At 36.4% G+C, this 22,754-nt stretch overlaps 1 protein-coding gene across 1 annotated transcript in view; it reads left to right on the top strand.

Annotated features, from left to right (window-relative positions):
- NALF1 (NALCN channel auxiliary factor 1) overlaps window positions 1–22,416 on the top strand; it is a 489,143-nt gene extending 466,727 nt beyond the window's left edge. The window contains exons 2-3 of the mRNA XM_067289699.1: window positions 10,316–10,487; window positions 21,888–22,416. Coding sequence (XP_067145800.1) covers window positions 10,316–10,487; window positions 21,888–22,183 — 468 coding nt within the window. The 3' untranslated portion in view covers window positions 22,184–22,416. The remainder of the gene's footprint in view (window positions 1–10,315; window positions 10,488–21,887) is intronic.
- The last annotated feature ends 338 nt before the right edge of the window (window positions 22,417–22,754 follow it).

The following is a 22,754-nucleotide window of genomic DNA, read 5'->3' as shown; positions in this document are numbered from 1 at the left end:
TACAATACTTTGCATTCACTGGCATCAAGTTCTTCTGCATAAATATTAAAATATTTATCTCATGATATTCCAACCATGCACATAGAGAAAGTATTAATTATAATAAAATATAAATAAAATCAAAGGTCAAAATAACCAACAGACAGTTGTGTTTGTCCTCAAATTACTGTGAATTTCAGGCATTAGTATCCATAATATGAAACAGGCATTCTCATTTCCTAGTGTGGTCTTTTAATACAAGGAAGTTAAAACATTTATGTAGAATGGAATAGCTGGAAAACATAATGTCTGGTCTACAGGATGTTCAGATTCTAATTTGTTTTCATTCTGGATCAGATAAAAAAAGTGAAAACAAAGTTATAATTCCCCCAGAACAAAGATGTGTGTGTGTGGCTTGTGTGTGTGCATGTATAAACCAACTTTTCCACAAAGTAGAACAGTTTGAGTTAATAAAGTAACATGATAAAATAAAAAAATAGTGTTATGTGCATAAAATAAAAATAGCGTAATGTGCATTTAAATTAATATTTAGTGTGCCATGCTTTTCTGTGTAAATGGAATGACAATAGATCCTTGGAACATAAATATCTGAACTTTATTGAAAACGAATATTTCACCAGTCAAAATTGTTTCATTTTGATAGTGCTGAAATCAAATGGAAATGATGACTTTTTTTGTTCATTGAAAATGTCAGGAAAATCAACTTGTTCCTATTAAACTTTCAGCAGGTTACTTTCAGCAATCTGCATTTTCCAAAACCACTGTTCTGTTGATGCTTTCAACTAAATGTAATGAAGACTGTTTAATCACCTGACTGTATTGCCAACTGCCATTGGCAATAATCTCCTTTTGGAGGTTTGATCCTTTCTATCATATCATTATTTATGCATTATTTGTTTGTTTAGCCGGCTCTATTGTGAGACTGCTTACAGTTTCAAAACAGAACTGAGAAAAAAGGCCAATGGCAGAGAAATGCCATCAGCAGTCCTGTAGCTCTTTTATGCAGAAGGCTTTCCATAAGAACTGATTTTTATGCTATGGCACACATGCAAAATGTAGCTTTCCTGAAGTCAGATAGTCCTTACTGCTCAAAACTGACAAAGTTCCTGGGGGAGTTCACATTTGTAACAGTACCCTTGTCAGACTTAATCAGATCTTGTACCAGTTAGCCATTTATATTTTGCTTGTGTAGTCTATATAAAATACACTTGTAAGCTATCTAAAAGACATTTCTGCTTGTGCAGTAGGATATCTCAAGTTTTGATACACAAAACAGACTCTGAGGTTGACCCATGCGTTTCTTAAAAAGCATCACTGTCACTCAAAACAACACATAATACTCTGGTGATCCAAATGTAAAAAGCTTTTTAGAGGCTGTACTGCTCAGACAGCGGGTTAGCTGAAAGGTGACAGTAGCTTTTACTTCCCTACTATACAACATACATAAAATTTAAAGGGAATTTTACCGCAAAAGCATTGTCACAGAAGGAGGTAGGCATGCTCTTCTGAGGTCTTGCATTGCTGGCATGAAATCCATAATTACATTAACTGCTGGTCCTCTTATTTCCTAGATATTCTTTGATAACATTCATCTTTGTCTGGCCAATGCTGTGCCCGGTTCTAAAATGAGTGGATGTCTTTTGCCACTTGTTCTGGTCAAGCAAAGACTTAGAAAGTTTTCCAGACTTTATCAGTAGCTTTCCTCCAATTTTGTTATTAACAATATCACAACCTATGAAGAGAACCATTATTATTTTTAACTTCCTAATACACCTGGTAACTCTACCCTTTCAGGATATGGGATACTGAAACAAACTAAAATGAGGTAAAGCAGTAGTAAAGGAGAATAAATGCTGAAGTAGGTATTTTAAAAATGTTTTAAATAAAGATTGAGTGGAAACTCTAGAAAAGACAACATTATTGATAGTGGTAATGTCCCAGAATAACAGTCAGAGGCAACAATTCATCCAGATTCAAAAAGAAATAAAGCGAGGGACTTAAACATATGCCCTAACTTTAAATGCATGTATAATGTCTTTAGATAGTTCATATATTCATAGCTCTATGAATCAGGCAGGCTTTAAACATGTAAAGCAGGCATCACCCATTGCATACATGAAATATGCCGCATAAAAGAATCTTTAAGGTTAGTTTTGGCTATAGGAAATCATATGCTAACACTGAGGCTGATGGGAAGAGAAAAAAGGATTTTGTTCTCAGCACACAACTTACTTGCTGTTGTTGTCAATCAGTCAACATGGGCTAAGGACCACTGAGACAATACAGTAAATTCTTGAAAGGCCACATCGCTATTTTGCAGTGCAAAAATAATGTTTTAAAAATGAATGCTGTATCTGGGTCCAGTTCTGCTAGAAAAGCTCAACTCATGTAGTATGTTATTTCATGAATATTCTTGGAAAAATTGATGGATTAGTCAGTCACAGCCTGAGGTACTGCTCAGTGTGCAGAAAGACTGCAGAATTAAGCCCAGAACAATCACAGGTTTTGGTAGTAGCTCAACTGGAATCATATTATACTGTCTCAAGGCAATATTATTAATGCCTTTATCACAATAAAATATAATTACCTGACGTGTTTGAAAATGTCAATGAACAGAATGCCTCTGAAGTTCATTCATGAGAAGCCTCTTCCTTTTCAACCATTATGTGAAATTTTAGAGTTGCTCTCTGAAGACTTCAGCTTTGTACTGAAGAATGAATATGGTGAAAGTTCAGTGTAAAGCAGTCAAACTTGTTTTGATTGAGAAAATTTTCTGCTTTGAAGACGATTTCTGTTTTGACTTCTCTCTTCCTACGTTCCTTCCTTCTAAACGTCCTCCACATCTACACAGTAAGAAAGAACTCTTTAATGATTTCTAGGTTCCCTTTTGTTTTATTATTTTGACAATGCAGCGACTAACATCAGATTTTTGTTCAGTCAGAAAAAAGCAGAAGTAAATTTCATGGAGAAAAGCTAAATAAATACTTCCTTTCCTTGAAATGTCACACCATTCACTTAGAAATGGGATGATTGATAACAGAGGTCAGGATTGAAGGGGGAAGGGGCAGGAGAAGAGCGCTGAATTCATGTCTTGAAAACTCTGAAGAATTGGCAGCAATAGAGAATGAAACTGATTGAGCTTTTCCTCTCTGCTCTACTGACACATCTCATGCAGTGTGATTCAGATGATTCAGGCTCCATACTCAATCTGTTTTGACAGAAATTAGGCTATTTAGAATCCTGTATGTTGTGCATGTATGAGTGAGCAAGAGTGAGAGGGTGAGAGAGAAAGACTGTGGGCATATATGCATAGTAAATATAATTTTAACTTCTCATCATTTTTGCAGTCTTAGTAAATACTGGTAATATGATTAAAATGAGCTTTAGGTCGCTGTGCAGCCAGTTGCAAGTCTTTTAATGCTACGTCCAGGGCTACGACCAGCCAACACAGTCTTCCACCTGGCTGTCCTGCACACACTGCATAGAACAACTGCTGGCTCCTCTCCAGGCAAATCATGCAGCCAGTTTAGCTAATAGCTCTGCCTGATGGCCTTTCAAGACCAGAAAGAAAAACTCTGAGACACAGTCTAATCTCGCACGTGATGGAGGCAATATCTGGACTGATCTTCCCTGCATAGAGACAAAAATAAGTGTTCTTCCTGATTTCCTGAAAGAAAAAGAACATGCTGTGTTCTTTTATTTTTTTCAAAATTCTCCACAAGCAACCTTCCTTTTTTTCTTCTTTAGCCTAAATCCATTTATTATCTGTAATGATTTGACAAGCAAATGCATTTCAGTGTCTGATTTGTTTGTGAAGTGTTCTTTTCTTGACTTGCTGAAACTAGTTATTTGTGATGGGTGATTGTTCACTGAAGTCAAAAAATATTTTTTTCTGCTTCCAGACTTTGGCTTGGAACTTGTAACGTAGAAATAGAATGAATTCCAAACAGTGAATTAATTAGTCTGCTTAATTAATAATACATCTGTATCATGATATTATTCATTATTTACAAAAGCAATAACATTTTGATTTTGATCATTCTGGCTAGGCATCCATGCATATAAATACAGATATATAAAGCTATCATTGACCTGTGCACTTTTTGAAAAGTGCATTTTTCATTATTTCCCTATAGGCACGAGGTAGTGTAGGTTTAATTTATTTAGGTGAGCAAAATTACTAAGGCCACTAAACACTTCTGCAATGTTACAGCTGTGTTTTTGTATATGAAAGCTGACTGTATTTTTCTGTGATACTATCATTTCTTCATCATGTCGTATCTAAAAGCAAGGATAGTATCCCTGTTTCAAGTGTGGAGTGCTTACAGTTCTGTTGATGGCAATCTTATTCCTCCACTAAATGGATAAATCAAAGATAAGATATTTAGCTAAACACATTTATTTACTATATGCAAGTGCCTGCCCTAAGGCATCAATAATCCAGCTATCTCACTTCTCTCCCTGAATATTTCTTCCTTGCAAAAAAGAATAAAAATAAAAACAGTAAAACATGGAGGTTTTTGCATCCTGTGAGATTGGTTTGCCAGGTTTCTGATTAGCAATTGATCGATAATTATTCAAAGGTTTTCAACATCTCCCAAAACAGCTGGAAACAATTCCATTTTTTTTTTGTATGCACATTATTATATTCATCTAATACATGCAAATGTATGCAACATACATACAAGATCATAATATGCAACAGAAATTATAAATTTAAGAAATCCAGAAGCTGTGTGTGTTGGTATTTCTTTTCTTTTGGTAGGCTTTTTGGTGACTTGACTTAAATTCATAAAATATCTATTAATAAAAATGATGCTTTTGTCTTCTGAGGTTTTGAGTTAGTGCGAAAATCACTAAATATTTCTTCTTGTTTCTTGAAAAACCTTTCGCTGTTGCATATTCTTATATTTTCCCTATAGGTTATATATCTTTCCCAGTATTATGCCCCAGTTTAGTCCAGTTCATGTAGGGAGTTTGTTTGTTTGCCTTTTTTTTTTCTTTTTAATTGAGGATATCGTAAAGTTAAAACCCTGAGAAAGAGGCTTTCTACAGCCCCTCTTTGCTTTCCGTGGAATGTAATCCAAAACATATGTTTTATTGACTTGAATTTTGAGACCGTGCGTATTTTGAAGGAGCAAGAATTTGGTGCTAGAGACCATTACTTAATGTGAAATCTGGAGGATTTTCTCTGCCTCTGGCTCTCTGACACGTGGTCTTTCCACCCCGTACCCCCTCTTTGTCTTTTGTCTAACTAAATTTGGAAAAAGCCCAATACAAGATCAGGGAACAGAATGAAAGAAGCAGCCAGAAAACAGTATCATAATGTCACTTAGAATCTGAGTGAATGTATATCATCTTAAAATAGAAAACAGGAAATATATGGGAGACACCAGAAAATAATGCTTAAAAATGTGCCTTTATGAATTTTTCATTGGTTTCTATGTTTTATGAATTTTACTGTTCAAAGCATCACATATCAACTATACTTTGTAATACTATCTTTTAAGCTACAGTTGATTTTAGAGAAGAGGGACAGGACTTAGAGTTTAGTCGTGAGTCACCTCACTCAGTTTGGAACTTTTTCCTGGACTTTACTACATAAGACAAAACAGCCTTTTTCCAAATGAACATGCAGGCACAAACACAATCTGTTGATGCCTAAATGTGACCACTGTTGCATGACAGGCAGCTGATAAGTTAAAGAAGCTGATATCGTTTTAGGGTTTGGAGGGGAGAGGTATTCTTTTTTTTTTAACTTTTTTGATTTGGAGCAACAACACCTGCTGAAGAACAAAGGCCATATTTTGATAAAGGTTGTGCCAACAGGGGAAGACAAACATTTTGTTGTCCTAACCAATGTCCTCAAACAAGATCTTCTATATCTTTTATCAGTGACCCATAATTTGCTGAAGCCACTGTAAAGACTTCCCATAAATGTCAGTTAGGCTCCACTGCTTTGGTGAGAGTGAGTTTCTCCATTATTCCAGAAATGAGAGTTATTTATCTGTCTCAACATGCCATAAAACTATGTAAGAAAGAACGAGAATATTTTGTTGCTGCTTGAATCTAGGATGTATTGTTTGCTAGGTTGCTAGGTTGCAAGTATGAAGTATTGACATGGAAAAAAAAAGGGCAGGACTATTTTATTTTAAAAAATGTCCTTTCTTCAGTTTTTTTGAGGAAAATGTGGAATCTCCCTCTTATTTTTCACAGATTTCTAGGGATCCGTTCAACACAGTAATTGATATTGTGCAATTCAGAACAGATGTTAAATAAGGACTATGTTAAATAAAAAGCAATTTTAATTAGAGAAAGAGTAGAAGGAAAGAGAATGAAAAACCTCACAATGGTCATGTACAGTATATTTTGTGCTTCAGTAAGATAACAACATTGCAGCATTTACTAGACATGAACATGCTGATTTAATATATGCAATATTTTCCCCATCCAGATGAGCAATATTCATTTGACAATTCCAGATGACACACTGAAAATGATATGGGAAAATATTAATAATAAAATGCAACTAATACTTTAAACTGTTTTATATAAAATAAGTATTAAGAGGAACATTTACTATGACTATTAATCCTTGTATTTAGCCATTGATGTCCTTTAAAAAAAATGAAAATTTTTTTTTTATTAAAGCATAGTTGCAAAATGCATACCATACTCATATCATACAAGTCAACATGCATTATCATTGATGGTTGCAACCCTTATCATAATGTGCATGTTTCAAGATTCTGAAGATCAGCATTTGGTATTTTTAGGTATATTTAGGTATTTTTTGGTATTTTTAGGGCAGAATTCCTAACCAATCAAAAACTGTACTATCCAGTGTATAAGAAGGAATACTAGCTGATCAAAGGGCATAAAATATCTGCTTTGCTATTAGGAAAATGAGGAAAATTACAGTAAATTGCAGTTCCAAATCACTGGCTTCTAATATTTCAGCTAAAGAAGCCTCCTTCCACTACCATTGATTCTAAGATCCCCAAAAGAGATTTTGGAGCTCTGGATCTGCTTAATCAGTTTGGTCAGTCATGGGCAAAGGGTACTGAGTAGTGAGTGGTATACAGAAATAATAAATCAGCTCAAGTACTTTCTGTTGGGTAGCACATCTTTAGGTATGTAAAACCTTGTTTTGTGTAAAACTTTTGGTGCCTAGAACATCTAAGATGCCTGACCAAGATAGGAAAGATTACTCCGGTTCTTCGCTGTGAAAGTAGGCAGTTAGATCATGTCTCTACCAGTAAAAGTGGACAGGGACTGCTCTCTGGCCAAGAGGCCAGCCAGTCCAGAACAGTTCATCTGCAGACATTTACATTTTCTCCCTTTCCTCCAAAAAAAGTGTGGCTGTATCAAAACTACTTACTGGGAGCAGTCCCTGGAACATGACTTTTCCCAAACAATGGTTGAGCACTCCTTAGGACTGTGCTAGTTAGTACAGGCCAAAACTGTGGAGGCAGTGAGCTAACAACTCAGTGGTGTAGGGGATCACTGACCAGTGCTCTGACCCTATTTTTCTTCCTTATACAGATGTGACTTTAAATTCCACGCCAGCTGAAATCTAAGTACCCAGGTGTTAGTTTGGCACTTTTCTACCCCATTCACTCCTTCAGCTACTCAGAGGCTTTCACGTCAATCCTTTGGAAGCCCTGAAAAAAAGGAGGACCACTGTGGGAAGGGCTGAAGACCAGTAATGCTGATCTAGGTTGCTTTGGTGCACACCTCTAGGGCCTCACCTACTACTTCTTGGAGCTACTGTAGCATTCTGCAGATGTAATTTGGCCCACAAACCTAAGGTTATTTTGAAGAAGCCAGAGTATGGGAGTAGAAAGGCTGATACGTATCAGTATCTCACCCCAGAATGGGTTATGACATAACTGCATATCCAGGCAGAACACTGAAAATCTTCTCAGTTTTTCTGTAGTCTGACAGGCAAAAAAAAGTATAGCTTCCCAAAATGGGACCAGCATATTAAAAATCTTGACAGAAATTGCAGGCAAGAAAGAGAGAAGTTACAATAAAGAGGATACAGAGTAGGATGTGCTTATCTGAGAATCAGATCTCAGAAGGAGATATACTCATGCAATCTTTAAACATAGGGACAATAGCTCAAATGCAATTTTCAGTCAAAGCCTGAGAGCTTGTGAAAAGACCAGAGCAGGAAGATGATGTGTATGAACTGGGAGTGGACACATAAAAATGCTCACGGAAGCCTATGATCAGGCTATTTACTTCTGTTCTTGAATAAACATTAATTTCCTGCTTATATAGACACATGGGTTTATCTGTTATCTTGTTACCTAGTATTAGGTGCTGTTCAATACACTGCCTATAAGCTGATGTAAATTTTTAAATATGATTCATAAACTATCTTATTACTCTTAGGCTGATCCTATTTTATAAATAAATGTGGGTCCGTATTATATGGGTCTAGAGTGTTAGAGATCAGAAAGAAACATTTGTGAAGATTTATCTGCTATATCAGAGCCAGAGTTCCTGCCTCCAACCAGTAGATTATGCTCGCTGACTAATTAAAAATCGCAGAACAATTACTTTACTTCTTTCATTATTGCAAATGTCAATAGAGGAATTGAACCATTAAAATATGGTGGGGTAAACAGTCAACACTAGGAAAACCAATTGCTGCTTAGATGTAGTTTATTTAAGAACAAAAAGTACACACATCGCCTAATCTTCTGTCTCATTAATCATTTATTGCAGATAAGAACCCTGTGTAAGCAATTAAAACTGAATTTGTAATGAAAACGTTCTTGTTCTACAGCGTGCGATAGGTAAAAGCTGCTATAAAGAGGTAATCATAAACCATAGATTAGTGATAATGGGTTCACTTTATCACCTGGCAACATCACCTGTACCTGCTGCCACTGCAAACAAGCTAAAGTAAAAGTTTTGTGATTCTGGAACTACTACACCAGAATTAATTATACAGCTTAAACTTTTACTAACACTAAAAAAAAACCACTAAAACCACTAAACACTAACACTAAAAAAAAATACAACTGACAAGCTGAAATGTGATGAAATTGTACCAAACCCTTTGCTAAATTACTCTTTTCAGGTATCAGTTTTTGAACTTTCAGTGCTAAAAAATTTATAAATATAAATTATAAAATTTATAAATATAAGTAAAAAAATATTCTTTTCTTTATTAAAAACAAGTATAGAAAGAAGGAAAATAATCAGCTAACTATACTGCTTTTCAGCTTGTGATAAATGTAGTTACTAAGCTTTTCATATATTTCTGAATGAATGCAGAACGGAAATTCTTATTATATAATAACCTAGACAGCAACTATCTAGCCAGTAAATAATGTACTTCAAAACAGATAAGTGGAAAATAAAAACGGGAAAGCAAGTTGCCCTTGTACTTAGTCATATAAGCATATCATCACCTTGGTTGCCTGGTGTCCAATCTACTTTTGTATGATCCCACATGTGAAGCATTTCTGTGTTTCAAAGACTCAGTTTAACTCTTATGAGAATAGTGCTGCTCAAAAGAGAACTGGTTAAAGAAATTAAAGTCAATGTGTTTATTTTGTTCTTTGTTTAGATGATGATGATGATGATAGTAGTAGTAATAATCACAGCTTTTGCTGCCATAGTTACACAGTGGCAGATGACAACAACTTTAATGCATTCCATTTTGTCCCCAAATGTAAATGTTGTCCCTCACTGCTATAGATTTATCCCCTAGTCTACAGCTGTTGGTGTTCAGGCACCCTAATGGGTGTTTAAATGCTGTGGACTGGAGAGAGCTTTATTTGAAGAGAAGCAGCACCATCTATCGTGACCTGAGGGCTTAGCTTTACACAATATAAAGAACAAAGCAGGCCTGAGCTCAGTTTGAAATTATTTTTTTGCACTCATATTCCTATTTTTTTCCCCCAAACAGTTCCAAATGGGTTTAGGACCATAGTTTAGCTATGAAGATACAGTGCTAGAGGGATGTGGTGCATGTGTGTGTGTGTGTGTGTGTGTGGATGTAATGAAAAGGTGCACCCAAGAGAGGTACCTGTCTACAAACTAAGGTAAAATACTAGCATTAGTCTAACCCTGAATGACTTGCTTTTAAATGGCAATAATTTTAAATAGCTTGGCTGGAGTTTTCATTTTTGAAGTGGGAGGGTAGTCAAATTTAAGTTTGTTTTACTCAGGTGATATTCTCTTAGAATATGATTTCATAAGCAACATTAATGTAGGTGTGCAGTATAGTATGTACTTCTAATAATGACAATGCTATTGTCATCCATCTATGCTTCTGATTCTTCTCTTTTTCCAGACTGTCTACAAAGCCTGGCTCTGTTCCCAGTATTTTGAAGTTACACAGTTTCACTGCAGCAACAGAATTCCTTGCAAGCAATACTGTTTGGAGGTTCAGACAAGGTGTCCCTTTATATTACCTGACAACGATGATGTCATCTATGGAGGACTATCAAGTTTCATCTGTACAGGTATAGTACAGAAAAGCTCATCTTGCTTATTTTCATAAGTTTAAATGTGAAGGAGAATGTGGGTAACTCTAGTAACTTTAACTATGAGACTCAGAAAGTTTTCCTCATGGTAAAGATTCTCAGAGGTGCTAGAATTTGAGCCCAGATTTAGTAAGGCAAATTTTCACTACAGCTTGCCAGTCATTAACTTTGCAAAACAAAATTACTAAAATAAATTTGTTCTGGTTATTTTTTATGCTTAGTAATTTTCTGGAGGCTTCTGGTAGCTCTGTGTCATGAGCTAAGAGAAAAAGGCAAGATCTGTTTTTACTATATTCACCTTTCTTCACCTATACTCTTCTATCAGATAAACAAAGAATCTGAGGAGTAGCTTGCAAGACTGTGCAGCAGCTCTTGGATGGTGAATGTGGAAGGAAAGGGCTTTCATTAGTGAAGAATTATAAGGATCAGGCGTTCCCCTGTGAAGAGCTGATCTTTTCATCTCTTCTTCACTCTTGTTACATTCTGGGAGTATTTTTAATAAAACAGTATTGCTAGTATAGGTCTACACTATGATTAATAAAGTAATATATTTTCTTTTACTTTCCGTTCTGTTTCAAGCATTATCCCAGAATGACTCGAGCAGAGAGGTCTCAGGTACCTCACACTTCTACATGCTCAGCACTGAATATCCATTCACACAAAACTTTAGCTTACATCAAAGTCATCTGCAGGATCCTGGTGCCTATAATATTATCCCACAATCTGAAAGATGTTTAGGCGCTTTATTCCCATTAAACCAATCAAAAGAGATTTCAGCACTTAGATCATTTGACAGCCTGGCCTGAATATCTAAAATTAAGCATCATCCACCTTAAATTAGGGCTGTACTGAAAAGCTTGATACTGAGTGAGTTGCTCAATGTCAGCTAGTTAAAAATAGAGTAAACAATAAAATGTCAGGAATATTCTATACCAGGCAGGTGTAGCGACTGTGGCAACTCACTTCACCTTATACCCTGTGTTTGGATTAAGGGGGATTATAATAGCAAGTTGTTTACTATGGTCCTGCTTGAAGATTAAGTCTACTGCACAAAATCCAGCAATATCCATCCATATGCAAAAGACAGCATAATGAAATGTAAGCTGAATTCTAGTTTGGTAGTCATCAATACTGTAATAGTGCTCAGCACTTGTCTTCAGTGCATTTCATAAATATTAATGCCCTTCCAATATGAATACAGAGTAAACAAATGAGGATTATTTTCTAGTTTAAGATAGGACAGTACAAGCTGAAGTGAGAGACAGAGGTCATTTTTACTTAATACATTTATACATATAAAAGTGTGTGTGTGTGTGAGTGTAAGTGCATGTACATACATGTGCCTGCACACTTGCACACATACACAAGGACAAAGAATAAAAATCCAATAAACAAAAACGTTTTAGCAATTATTCCAGAACATCTCTTAAGAAATGCATATCCACTCCTTCATTTCATCTTCTAGTGCATCTCCAAGCCCATATTCATTCCTAAAACATACAAAATGACTTTTCAAAGATTCAAATTCCTGACAGTCATACTGCTAAGTTCAGAATGAAAAGGAGATTTATGGAAGGATTAAATTCATTTTATTGAAGATATTAGTAGTGTAAGTGTCTACATATAAACTCTGTGACTAAGCTCCCGCTACAGTCAATGAAGACATAGTATATACAGCCAGCAGAGCTGAGAGCTATTTGGTTCATCCTAAGTAGGCATCTACAACTATCAGCTGACTGGCTCTCTAGACCCTGCTGACTGTACTGTCTACGCATTTTTGTCTGTAGCTGGCTTTAGTCACTAAGGTTTATTGCAGGCATTTAAAATTAGGGCGATCTGAAACTCATTCTTAGACTCGGCAGTGCACTAATGCATGGCAGCTGGATTTTTTTTGTCTGCTTGAGCCAGGCACCCCAGCATCAGTGGGAAAGAGTACTTACCCACAGATCCATAGGAGGCAGCAACACTAGGCAGTTGTGTGCAAGAAAAATTGCTAAGGAGAGATATGAGGTCGCAATTCAAACTTTTGCCAGGATACAGACCCATAGCCACCATCTTGTTAATCAGTAACACAGTGTAAAAACACTTCCTGCCACAGAACAGTGAGAACTCAGGCCAATACTTTCTGTGAGACTAAAGAATTAAACTTTTCTGCAGCTTAATGAAAACAGAATTATTTCATGCAAACTCGAGTGTGCCTAACACGAACAGTCTGGAAATACTCTAACTCAGCATAGCTTGTGACCTGACAGTTAAGTTGGATTTCTCTTGCAGAAAAATTCCTGAAAGCAGGTCTCCCACATCTTGAGGGATCTTTTCTCCTGCTGTACTTTCTGTGAATTCCTGACTAGCAGACCTGTTCTGGGAATTTCTAGTTGTTGATCCTGCTGCTGCTGAGCTGCATGAAACTTATTAGCAAAAAAAAGAGAGTCAGATTGAAGGTATTTCTGTTTGGGGTTTAGATGTATAACTGGTTGTCTGGTGTCCCCATTTGACTGAAGTTCACTGTGAAGCTGGCTCTTGAGTTCCACTACCGGAAATAAAGCAGGAGTAAATTTTGTGTTTAGGGATTCCTTATGAACTGTATTTTGCCACAAATCCTCACTCATTTAAATCAGGCCTGAGCATCTCTTTTCCTCCTGACTGTGCTAATATCCCACAGAGAGCAGATTCCTCCTGTTCTTTTTCAAAATTTTGACTTACATTTTTAGAGAGATCAGCAGGAATTGAGTTAGGTTGTGCTAGAGTGAGATTTTTTTTCCCACTATGAAACAAATGAAAGACTTGCTGGCTGGCTAAGGATTACTGTTAATTATAAAATATTGTCTGGAGAGAAAGGACTCCTGCTTATGAGATGATTTTTCTCTGTTAAATTTCAGGAATTTAAGGATCCTTTTTTTCAACAATAACATCTTAGAAGCAACAATTTTATAATCAGGGCTTCTCTTCCTCCTCTCCATGGTAACAGACTATTTCCTCTAAGGTCCAGTAGAGATTTAGGTTAATGGAAAGACAGAGGATTGGTTCCTATAAAACGTTTCGGTGCATTGTGGAAAGCAAGCAAGATGAAAAGGTGTATTGGTTATAGCTGTTTTTACTTGATGTTGAATACAGCACAGAGCACAGGATGTAAATATAAATGTTACATGCTGTTTTCCAATTGCAGCTAAATAAGAGGTTAGGCTGCTGTTGCGATACCGAATTTTTACCTTCCCTTTATAGCCGCAGACTGATTTGTAGTAGCAGGGCAGAGACACCTAGTGGAAACAGAGGGACAAATCAGCATTGACAAAAATAAACTGGGTCACTTTCCTTCTTTGAAAATATTATTTATCTCACTGTGAAACGAATAAATATCAGACCAGCTTAAAAATAGTAGGAAACTATGACAGGAAACCCACATACTTTTTTTTTCTTTTAGGACAGGATTTTCTGGAGGCTGGAGGCTGTAAAAAAAAGTACTGGAGGCCTTAAAAATGAATGATAACAGCAGTTTTATTCTTCCTTGGAAGGTCCATGTAATAAGAAAAGAGCATAAGAATGCCGATTTTTCCTCCCCAAGCAACTTTAGCACCACTGTGATCTTAGAATTCCTAAATGGATGTATTTTAAAATGCTTAAAAGGGGAAATAAGGTTATATGGAGAGTCACTACAGGTGACAGGTTGCAGACACAATTGTTGCTAAGAATCACATATGGCAGTGGTATACTTGTTCTTTTCCAGTCCTTTGACACCATTAAATCAAATCCAGCAGGATTTTAAGAAACATGGAGGTTTTAGTTTAGAATATGAATTAATAATGACTTCTTGAACTCCCATAGGATTGGTATAACAGATAAGTACTCTAGTCTGAGAAAGCCTTACTTGTATACCTCCAATGAAAGCACATAGTGGGAAGAGTGGGAATAGATACTAGTTCTGTATCGCTGGAACTTGTCTTTCGAAGAAATGCATGTGAGGATCTGGGAGAACTGGTGCAAAAGAAGTACCTGGGTCATTAATCAAAACAATCAGAAACACAGTGTAGTTCTGATTATGGGGAACATATGGTTAGCTAGAAAAAGAAAAGCTTTTTTTTCCCCCCCTTCCTTCTAGGAAATAGAAAGAAAGAAGTGTCTGGGTTTTTCTATCAGGCACTGTTCTGGAACACACTGTTTTTCATATTCATTAAAATTGAATGTTTGCTATCAGTTTAGACCTTTGGAGTTTATACCCATATGATTAGTTTCCAGCAGTGCCATCTAACATTTCTTTGAGCTCAGATGTCTAGAATTGCCTGTTCAAAACAGAGCCTTATTTAAGGGGGATAATAATACTATTTAGGCATACACACACACACACACACACACACTCCAGAATACAATGAGTGTGTCCCATGCAAAGTTCCAGGAAAAGTTTTTGACTGGAGACTTCCATGAAAACAGTGTGAATACCAGTGGGACTGTCTTCTTTTGATTAGTCACCTTTTCCTTTTTTTTCCTCAAAGTGTATGGTATATGTGAAAAATTTCTTTCACATGCTCTTGGAGTGTGAAAAGAGAGTTGAAAAATGGATGGCTGCCTATGCACAGAGCTCTGAGAAGAGGCTACTAATACTTCACAATTCGTGCTTTTTTCATGCCTCTCAGAGCAATGTGGTCCAGCAGCTGGTCTGTGGACTGGTCCAGCCCATGATCTGCTTCTGCCTGTCTTGCTGCCATCTCCCAGCAGAGACAAGAGGGGATGCAGAGACCATAAATGCTTCCACCACTGCCGAAATCCTCCTCTCAGGCCTGCAGTTTGTTCAGCCCAGAAAACGTGAAAGCTCAGTCACCATCCAATGAGCAGTAGAGAAGACCAGAGAGAGGGGAGAAGCGATCACTTCTCCGCTGCGTACTTGGCTCTTCCCTGAGTAGCTGGGATATGCCATGGCCACCGACACAATAGCTGTATCTACATTAGCATTCTAGCTTAGATCAGGAGTGCACTTTTGAAGCAAATCTCCTGTTCATATTCCCTGCTGTTTGTCTTGCACTGAGGAGAGGTCTTGGGGGTACAAACTGGGTTCCCTCTGGATGAAACTAAACTGGAAGATGTGCTGCAGGATTACATCTAACACACTCCAACCACTAATGAGCATTTGGTCCACAGGATCAGACCAGAGAAAGATTGAGGTAAAGCCCCTGAAAATGCATCAGCTCCAACTGCTTTGTTCTACATATTTTCTCCTCTTGCACAAAACTACTTGTTAATACCAACACAGCCAATCCTGACTGCTGGGAGAACCCTCAAAATTGCTATCTGAATGCCAAGTCGGGACCATGTTAGAATTCAGAATTAGAGCTAACTGAATTGCTAAAGGTTTTCTTTGCCTTGAACAAGATTTTTGGCCTCTTTGTGCTTTGTGGTATACTGGGGCCACCAACCAGCAGCAGATATCAGGCGGCAAATCCCAGTCTTGTCCTCACATTCTCTACCCCTCCAATAGATTTTAGGGAATTTAATTGAGCACTTGAGTTCCTTTGTCAAGGACAAGAGGGGAATATGGTGAATAGCGGTATCAAAATGATGTGTTACTTTAGCTTTGTCCAACACCAGCATGGCACCCTCAGGAATTTCCTTGGACCAGTATCATCAGAATAGGACTGCTGCCACCAAGAGGGGAACCATATTTCTCTGTCTTCTTCTTTCCTGTGCTGAGCAGACCTCTGATACTGTTTAATTTAGAAGAGGAAAGTAAGGGAAGAGAGGAGGTGGGAAAACAGGCAATTCAGGTGCTTTGAATCACTCAGATCTTTCCATTGGCTACATACTGATTTAGACTCCTAATTTCGTGTGTTCTGAATAACATCTCAGTTGCTTGGAAGGTGTGGTGTGAATACTCTTCCATACATTTTTTTTTTCCCAAATATAAGTAACATATGTTTAACTGATCTGTGCAAAGTAGCACTTCTTCAGAAACTCCTCCTCTTTTTCTGTGACGAAGAGTATTCATCGCAAATAAAACTGTCAGTGGCGTTTGATAGCATACAATAATATTTCTAAGAGTGTAGTGAGAATTATTACACAGATCTAATTCTCACCAATCTGTAGAAGGGGTTAGCTGACTAACAAAGCTCAACAAAGGTATTGTGAAGAATTCTTTAAATTACAGCTACCTCTCAAGGGGAGGATGTGTGTCTATGTTTCACCAGCAGGTATAGCTATGAAATGTTTGCTCCAAAAGAGTCTTTCTGATTTCAGTAAAATCTGAAAAGCAATTTCCTTGAGAAATTGTGATATATGGCTTGCCTCGCTACCTATCCTTTCTTTGTAGAACAATTCAAGAAGAGATAACCTCTGAATTCAATCTTTTTGTTCTTTACAAACTCCAAAAAATAGATATACTCGATACAAATCCTTACTCTAAAAATAACTCATAATGATGTGTCATTTGCCTCTTTCCTGCACCTCTTAATAGGTCCTAAAATATCAGAGCATTAAGCTAACAGACAGCAGGACAAATCCCATTTATGTTTGACGAGCATGGTTTAAATCGTTACTAGCTATGGATCTGCTTACAAGGAAAATTTGACATGGCTTTGCGATAGAATCTGTCAACTAAATAATTCATGTTTTTTAATTCAGTCTTCATCTAGAAACTTGAATGTTGGGGCCTTCCCTTGAATGAAGTCCCATGGCATAACTGCTTTATTAGCTGCAAACCCATTCTTCTTCGTTAAAGATAACCAAGGCAATTAACCTATTGATGTCCCTAAACTTTCTAAGGCAACACAATGTTTATATACATATGACCTTTTCCTTTCCCATCATGCCCTTTCATCAACAGCCATAGAATCAAAACTGGAGGGAGGTGGAGAAAGCTAAATGCTTGCTAGAAGCAAACTATCTGACCCTTCTCCTGTATCTCAACATAGCATAAAGCTAAAAAAGCCCACTGTGTAACCTTGAGAGTCAGCTACTTCTTTTTCTGTCTTGCAGCAGCTTAGCTGGTTTTACAGGGATAACACTGGTTTACACAAGCAGGGGAAAACTGGCCCTGTACATATTTTAGGAAAACAATGTAGATATGGTGAAGAAACATAGTGATTTTTTCTTGAATGGGTGCACATACACACAAGAAAATGATCCAGAGGCAGCTGCCTGAAATAGTCTCCAACATATAGTGACAAAATAAAATTAAAACACAGCAACCCAAATCTCCTCCAACACACTTGTAATAGGAATAGAGTCTGAAATGCAAATCAACTTTTTAAAAAAGCTAAACAGCATTCTTCACCAGTTTAAGAATAAACTGTTTGACTAAAGGATAACTTATTTATCTTTACACCTTCTTCTATGTTTCATTTTATTGCTTTTTTATAATATGAAGAATATAAAATATTTGTCTAAACAGAAGCATCATAATGTGTCACAGACACAGCAATTTAGAAATTGAGAGGACCATCTGGATAAGATCAGAGAGCTGGCTTCCAGATCAGATTTAAACAAGCAGTGAAATCTAGTCATGTAACATATAATGTGTTTCCTTGCCTTCTGTAGTTAGAAAATGCTAATATTGAACTCTCAGAAATAATTCCTCAGAAAGAGAAATGTCATACAGTATGTTGGCATTCTGTGAAACAATGGTGTCACTTCTGGATGGATTATTCTTGGCAGACATTATTTACTTTGTGCTTCATAACAAAATGGAGCACTCAAAACTTCTGGTACACTAAAAGAAGAATCCACTTACCTGGATTCTTCTTCCTCTTCATGTTCTTTTCTTCAAGCAAAGCAGCCTGGTATATGTCTCAAAATAAATCAGAAATCTATGTAAAAAGGACTTTAGTTTAGAGTTATACAGAAAGAAAATGAGACAAAAACAAAAACCAAAAATCTCTTTTACTGTTTTGGCTTTCTGAAATACTTATCACTCAAATAGCAGCAACCAATATATCAACCATACCGGTTTCCTTTGATGGTGAATGGAAAATGCAGATTACTGTGGCTCCACGGTTCCTTCTGTACCAAAGAAACCAAGAAATGGTCAAATCCAGATCAACTGACAGATCCAGCTACATGCATGACTAACATCCTGACTGCACTGGGGTGAGACCTACAAATGCAACAACCCCTTTTGCACGCTGGTGTCTATGCAAAAGAAATGCAGACAGAAACTGCAGCACTGTCTGAGTTAGCTGGTGATCTAGCTGGTCAGCAGACCATGCATGACACCCCTTACAATTTTCATTCCTTTATAAGAATATGTTTGTGGTTTGTTGCTTTTCCTCCAAACCTGATGCTCTTGCTGTCACACCTTTTTCTTTCAGTATGATTCAGCTGAGTAGGATACATGAAATTTATTTGCAGTCATGTCTCCATTAACATAATCTCAGTCAAATGAGTAGCCTTAATTCTTTTATCAGCAGTAGCAACACACACTCCCTACAGATATGGCTGCTGTGCTGTTGATCAAAATGTTACCTGCATGTGCAAAAAGTATCTGCTTACAGCAAAGAGATTGCTTTTACATGACCTTCATGAGTCAGGCATATCTGCCTGCAGAGTGGTTTGATATTGCAGTGAATCTTTGCAAATTCTAGATCCTTGATTAAGATCAAGATCCAAGATCCTTGATATGGATTAAAATCCTGTCTGGTGAAATACAGGAGAGGGTTGGGAAAAAAATGGAGAAGGGGTATCCAGAGCTGATGTAATGAGAAGTTTAAGTAAAATATGTGAAAAGCAAAGTAGTATTCCAGTCAGGAACAGTAGTCAGTCTCAGAAATATAATTATCAACATCCAAGCAGTACAGAATAATGACGTCTGAAAGCTGAACTGAAGAACAGAAGGAGAAAAGGTGAATGTTGGTGGTTGGCTTGATAAAGGTATCCTTTCTTTTCCTTGCCCCAAACTCTGTGCCAGTATAGAAAGTTTGAATAGAACATTTTTTTTCCCCCCACCTCCATTTTCCAAGACTAATATATCCAGCTTTCCAGGACCTCTGATAAAGTCACGTATTTGTAACCCTTTCATACAATAGGCTGACTGATTAGCTCCAGGAGGCCAAAAATGATAGTTATAGCTACAAAAAAAGTATGGCAGTGAAGCACAATAGTGAAGTTTTATTATTTCAGTGAAAAAGTTTTGACTAAATTACTAACTGTTGTGCAACTGTCATATGAAGAGTGGCTCTGTAGTTAATTAATTATTAAATATGTAACTGTAAATTCAGAGTCTAAATTCAATTGCTGAAATGAAGTACTGAGGAAATTTAATTTTGCAGTAAGGAACAAGCTCAATGAAACTTTGACTATGGAGTTGCATTAAATTTATTCATAATTCATTAAGTGTATATGAACAATTTAAATACATTTTGATTGTTAACTTGTATATAAAGACTTTGATTTCAAAGGAAGTCTGGGTTATTGTATAACGATAAAGGCAGGAAATATAGTTGGAACAGTAAACAAGCCTCTATAGGATCAAAGCATTAACCATTTTCTGTGTCTCTTCAATTACCACTTAGTAGTTTGAGCTACTGCAGTCACAAAACAGATTGCATAATTACCTACTTTGGGTGGTATTTCCTGTATGTTATGATGCAAAAAAAATACACTCACACTTACAAACACGCAAACACCAAGAGATGGGTCTCAGAAAATAAGAAGTTAGCAGTAAGACTGCTTTATGGTATTTGCAAAAAACAATTGATGACAAGTCCCAAAATGCAATAGAATTTCTTAAAAAATATGAAACACATTTAGCAATGATCTGAGAGAGAATAAATCATTTGCAAGTGTTGGTACCTAGCGTTAAGTGTCTGACTGCATAACTAAAAATGGCATGATTTCCTATAGAGTAAAACCCTGACTTTACAGGAAATCAGACAAGCTGTTCTCATTTCTGAATCTCTAAAAACTTGGTTGAATTCAAAAAGAAATGAAACTTTTTTTGGACTCATGTATAAAATAATAGACTGTTGTGAGAAGTATTCAGATATGTAAAAACTGCCAGTCTATGTTTAATCTGTATTTTAATATACTCGGTATACTCAAAGCACTTTTATTTTAATTGCAGATCAATATTATGGAAATAGGAATGAAAGAGTTCAGTTTTACCTTATTTTAAAGTGTGCTGGTTTCCTTTACAAGGTATTCACAAAGTGCAAGTAGTGTGATTCCTGGACCTAAGAATGGTATGCCTAAATTGTAGGCATTGCTTTTTGAAATTAGTATGATTGCCAAGATTTAGAAAAAATTTAATTCCTCTTCCTCAAAGCAAAGTCAATTCAAAAATCATATCCATCATGTAGTTTCTCTCAAAATCCTGACCCTAATATTTCCACACAGATAGGTAATTTTCTACTAAAACCTAGATCTATCATAGAGCAAATATTTACTACAAAATTTATTCCAGCATCAGTTTAAATGGAGGAAAGATATTTGTTCATTAAGTTGGGCATTCTTGTGTTTGACCTTTAATTAAGCATGCTAAATTACGTTCTTTTAATTTATATTTAAAGAAGATATATGAGAAGTAAACAGAACACTCTGTTTATATTACTGTCACATATACTAATGCAGACAGCGTTGATAATTTCCAAAATGATGATTGTTTCTTTGGAAAAGATGGAATTCCTTTAAATATTCCAAAATACCTAACTGGATCAGATTGAATAATTTAATAAAGTTCCAAGGGCAGAAATGACCTAGCTGTACAGTAAGAAATATCAAGAGACCTAATTATTATATGGGAAGGAAAGATTGTTCTCACCTCTGGAATATACAGAAGAGAACATCTCAGCCAGAGAAACTTAGTTAAAATAGGGTAAACAGGTGAACTCTGAACAGCTGCATTCGGAAAGTTTTCCTATGAAATTGTTGGATCTGTATTGGTTTAACAACAATTGGTTTGGTCTTTAATGTCAGACTTCTCATGGACAGTGATATTATGAGTGTGTGCTCACAGACTGAGGAATAATTTCAAGAAGATCTTTGCAAATTTTGTGAAAATGTCCATTTTGGTTACTTGTTATTTGGTTCATCTAAAATAGGGAAGGAGTTTAAATATCAATTTTGTTGATGAAGGAACTCAATAACTGTTTTGTAACTCCATATCTGTCCACAATCACACTCAGGTTCATACTTCTATTGAATGTTCTTTTGATGCTACTTCATGTTTTTCCTTCCTGTTAGACTGAATGTCTAACTGGATTCAGCAATTCTTATTATGCCAAATGCACTGAACTCAGTAATTCTTATTGTGCAAAAATGGCAAGTATTTTGAGGGCCTCAAGCTAACCCAGAGATCTGGACTGAATAACTTAGCCTAAAAACGTTCATTTCCTTTGAGCTGCCAACATCTGCAAATCTTATTCTGCAGGATGTTAATTTTTGCTTGTGTTTATCCTACAGGGCTCTATGAAAACTATCCAACCAATGCAGAACCAGAATGCTGTGATGTCAGATGGGGACTATTATCAGATCATCAATCCAAAGGGACTATAAAAACAAGTGGCTCAACAATGTGTCACAGGACATCACTCACAGTTTCATCAGCATCAAGACTGTGTAACAGCAGACTTAAACTGTGTGTTCTTGTATTAATTCTCTTACATACAGTACTTACAGTCTCAGCAGCACAGAACTCAACAGGACTGGGCTTTGGAGGCATTACAACTTTGGAAGATAATTCAACCAATGAGGAATAAAAGAAAGGATTCACCTTATATGATAGAAACACAGCAGGCCCAAAGGACTACAGTCTAGTATAACAAATACTGAGTGCTTTACCCTCAGATCTCTTCCTGAATGACCTTTTGGGTAAAATGAAAAGATTGGGCCACTACTCAAACAACAAGGACACATGAACACAGCTTTTTATTGACTAAAAGGCTGTATGGTGACTTAAATTTCTCACACCATTTTATACACTGTGTTTTAATGTTTGGAGTTTCTTTTTTGTTTGTTTTTTGCACTTGTTAATACAGGATTTTATTTTTGGGACGGTTTCTCAAAGCTAAATTAAGTCTTTTCTCTGTCGATATATTTCTAGTCATTGTGTGTGTTCATCTGATAGTTCTGTCTTTTATGTCCTGTCACTTTCTATTAGAGGAATGACTGCTATGATTCCATGACATAGCAAAAACAAACAAACAAACAAACAAACAAAAAAACAACAAAAAAAGAACAACAAAACAAAATACAAAAAAAAAGAAAAAGAAAAAAAAACAAAAAACAAACCTAACTGTCCTCTTACCCATGAGAACCATTCATCTCCTT

Source organism: Apteryx mantelli, chromosome 1 (assembly GCF_036417845.1).
Source record: "Apteryx mantelli isolate bAptMan1 chromosome 1, bAptMan1.hap1, whole genome shotgun sequence".
NCBI classification, from domain to species: Eukaryota; Metazoa; Chordata; class Aves; order Apterygiformes; family Apterygidae; genus Apteryx; species Apteryx mantelli.
This window is presented reverse-complemented; position numbering and strand designations above follow the sequence as displayed.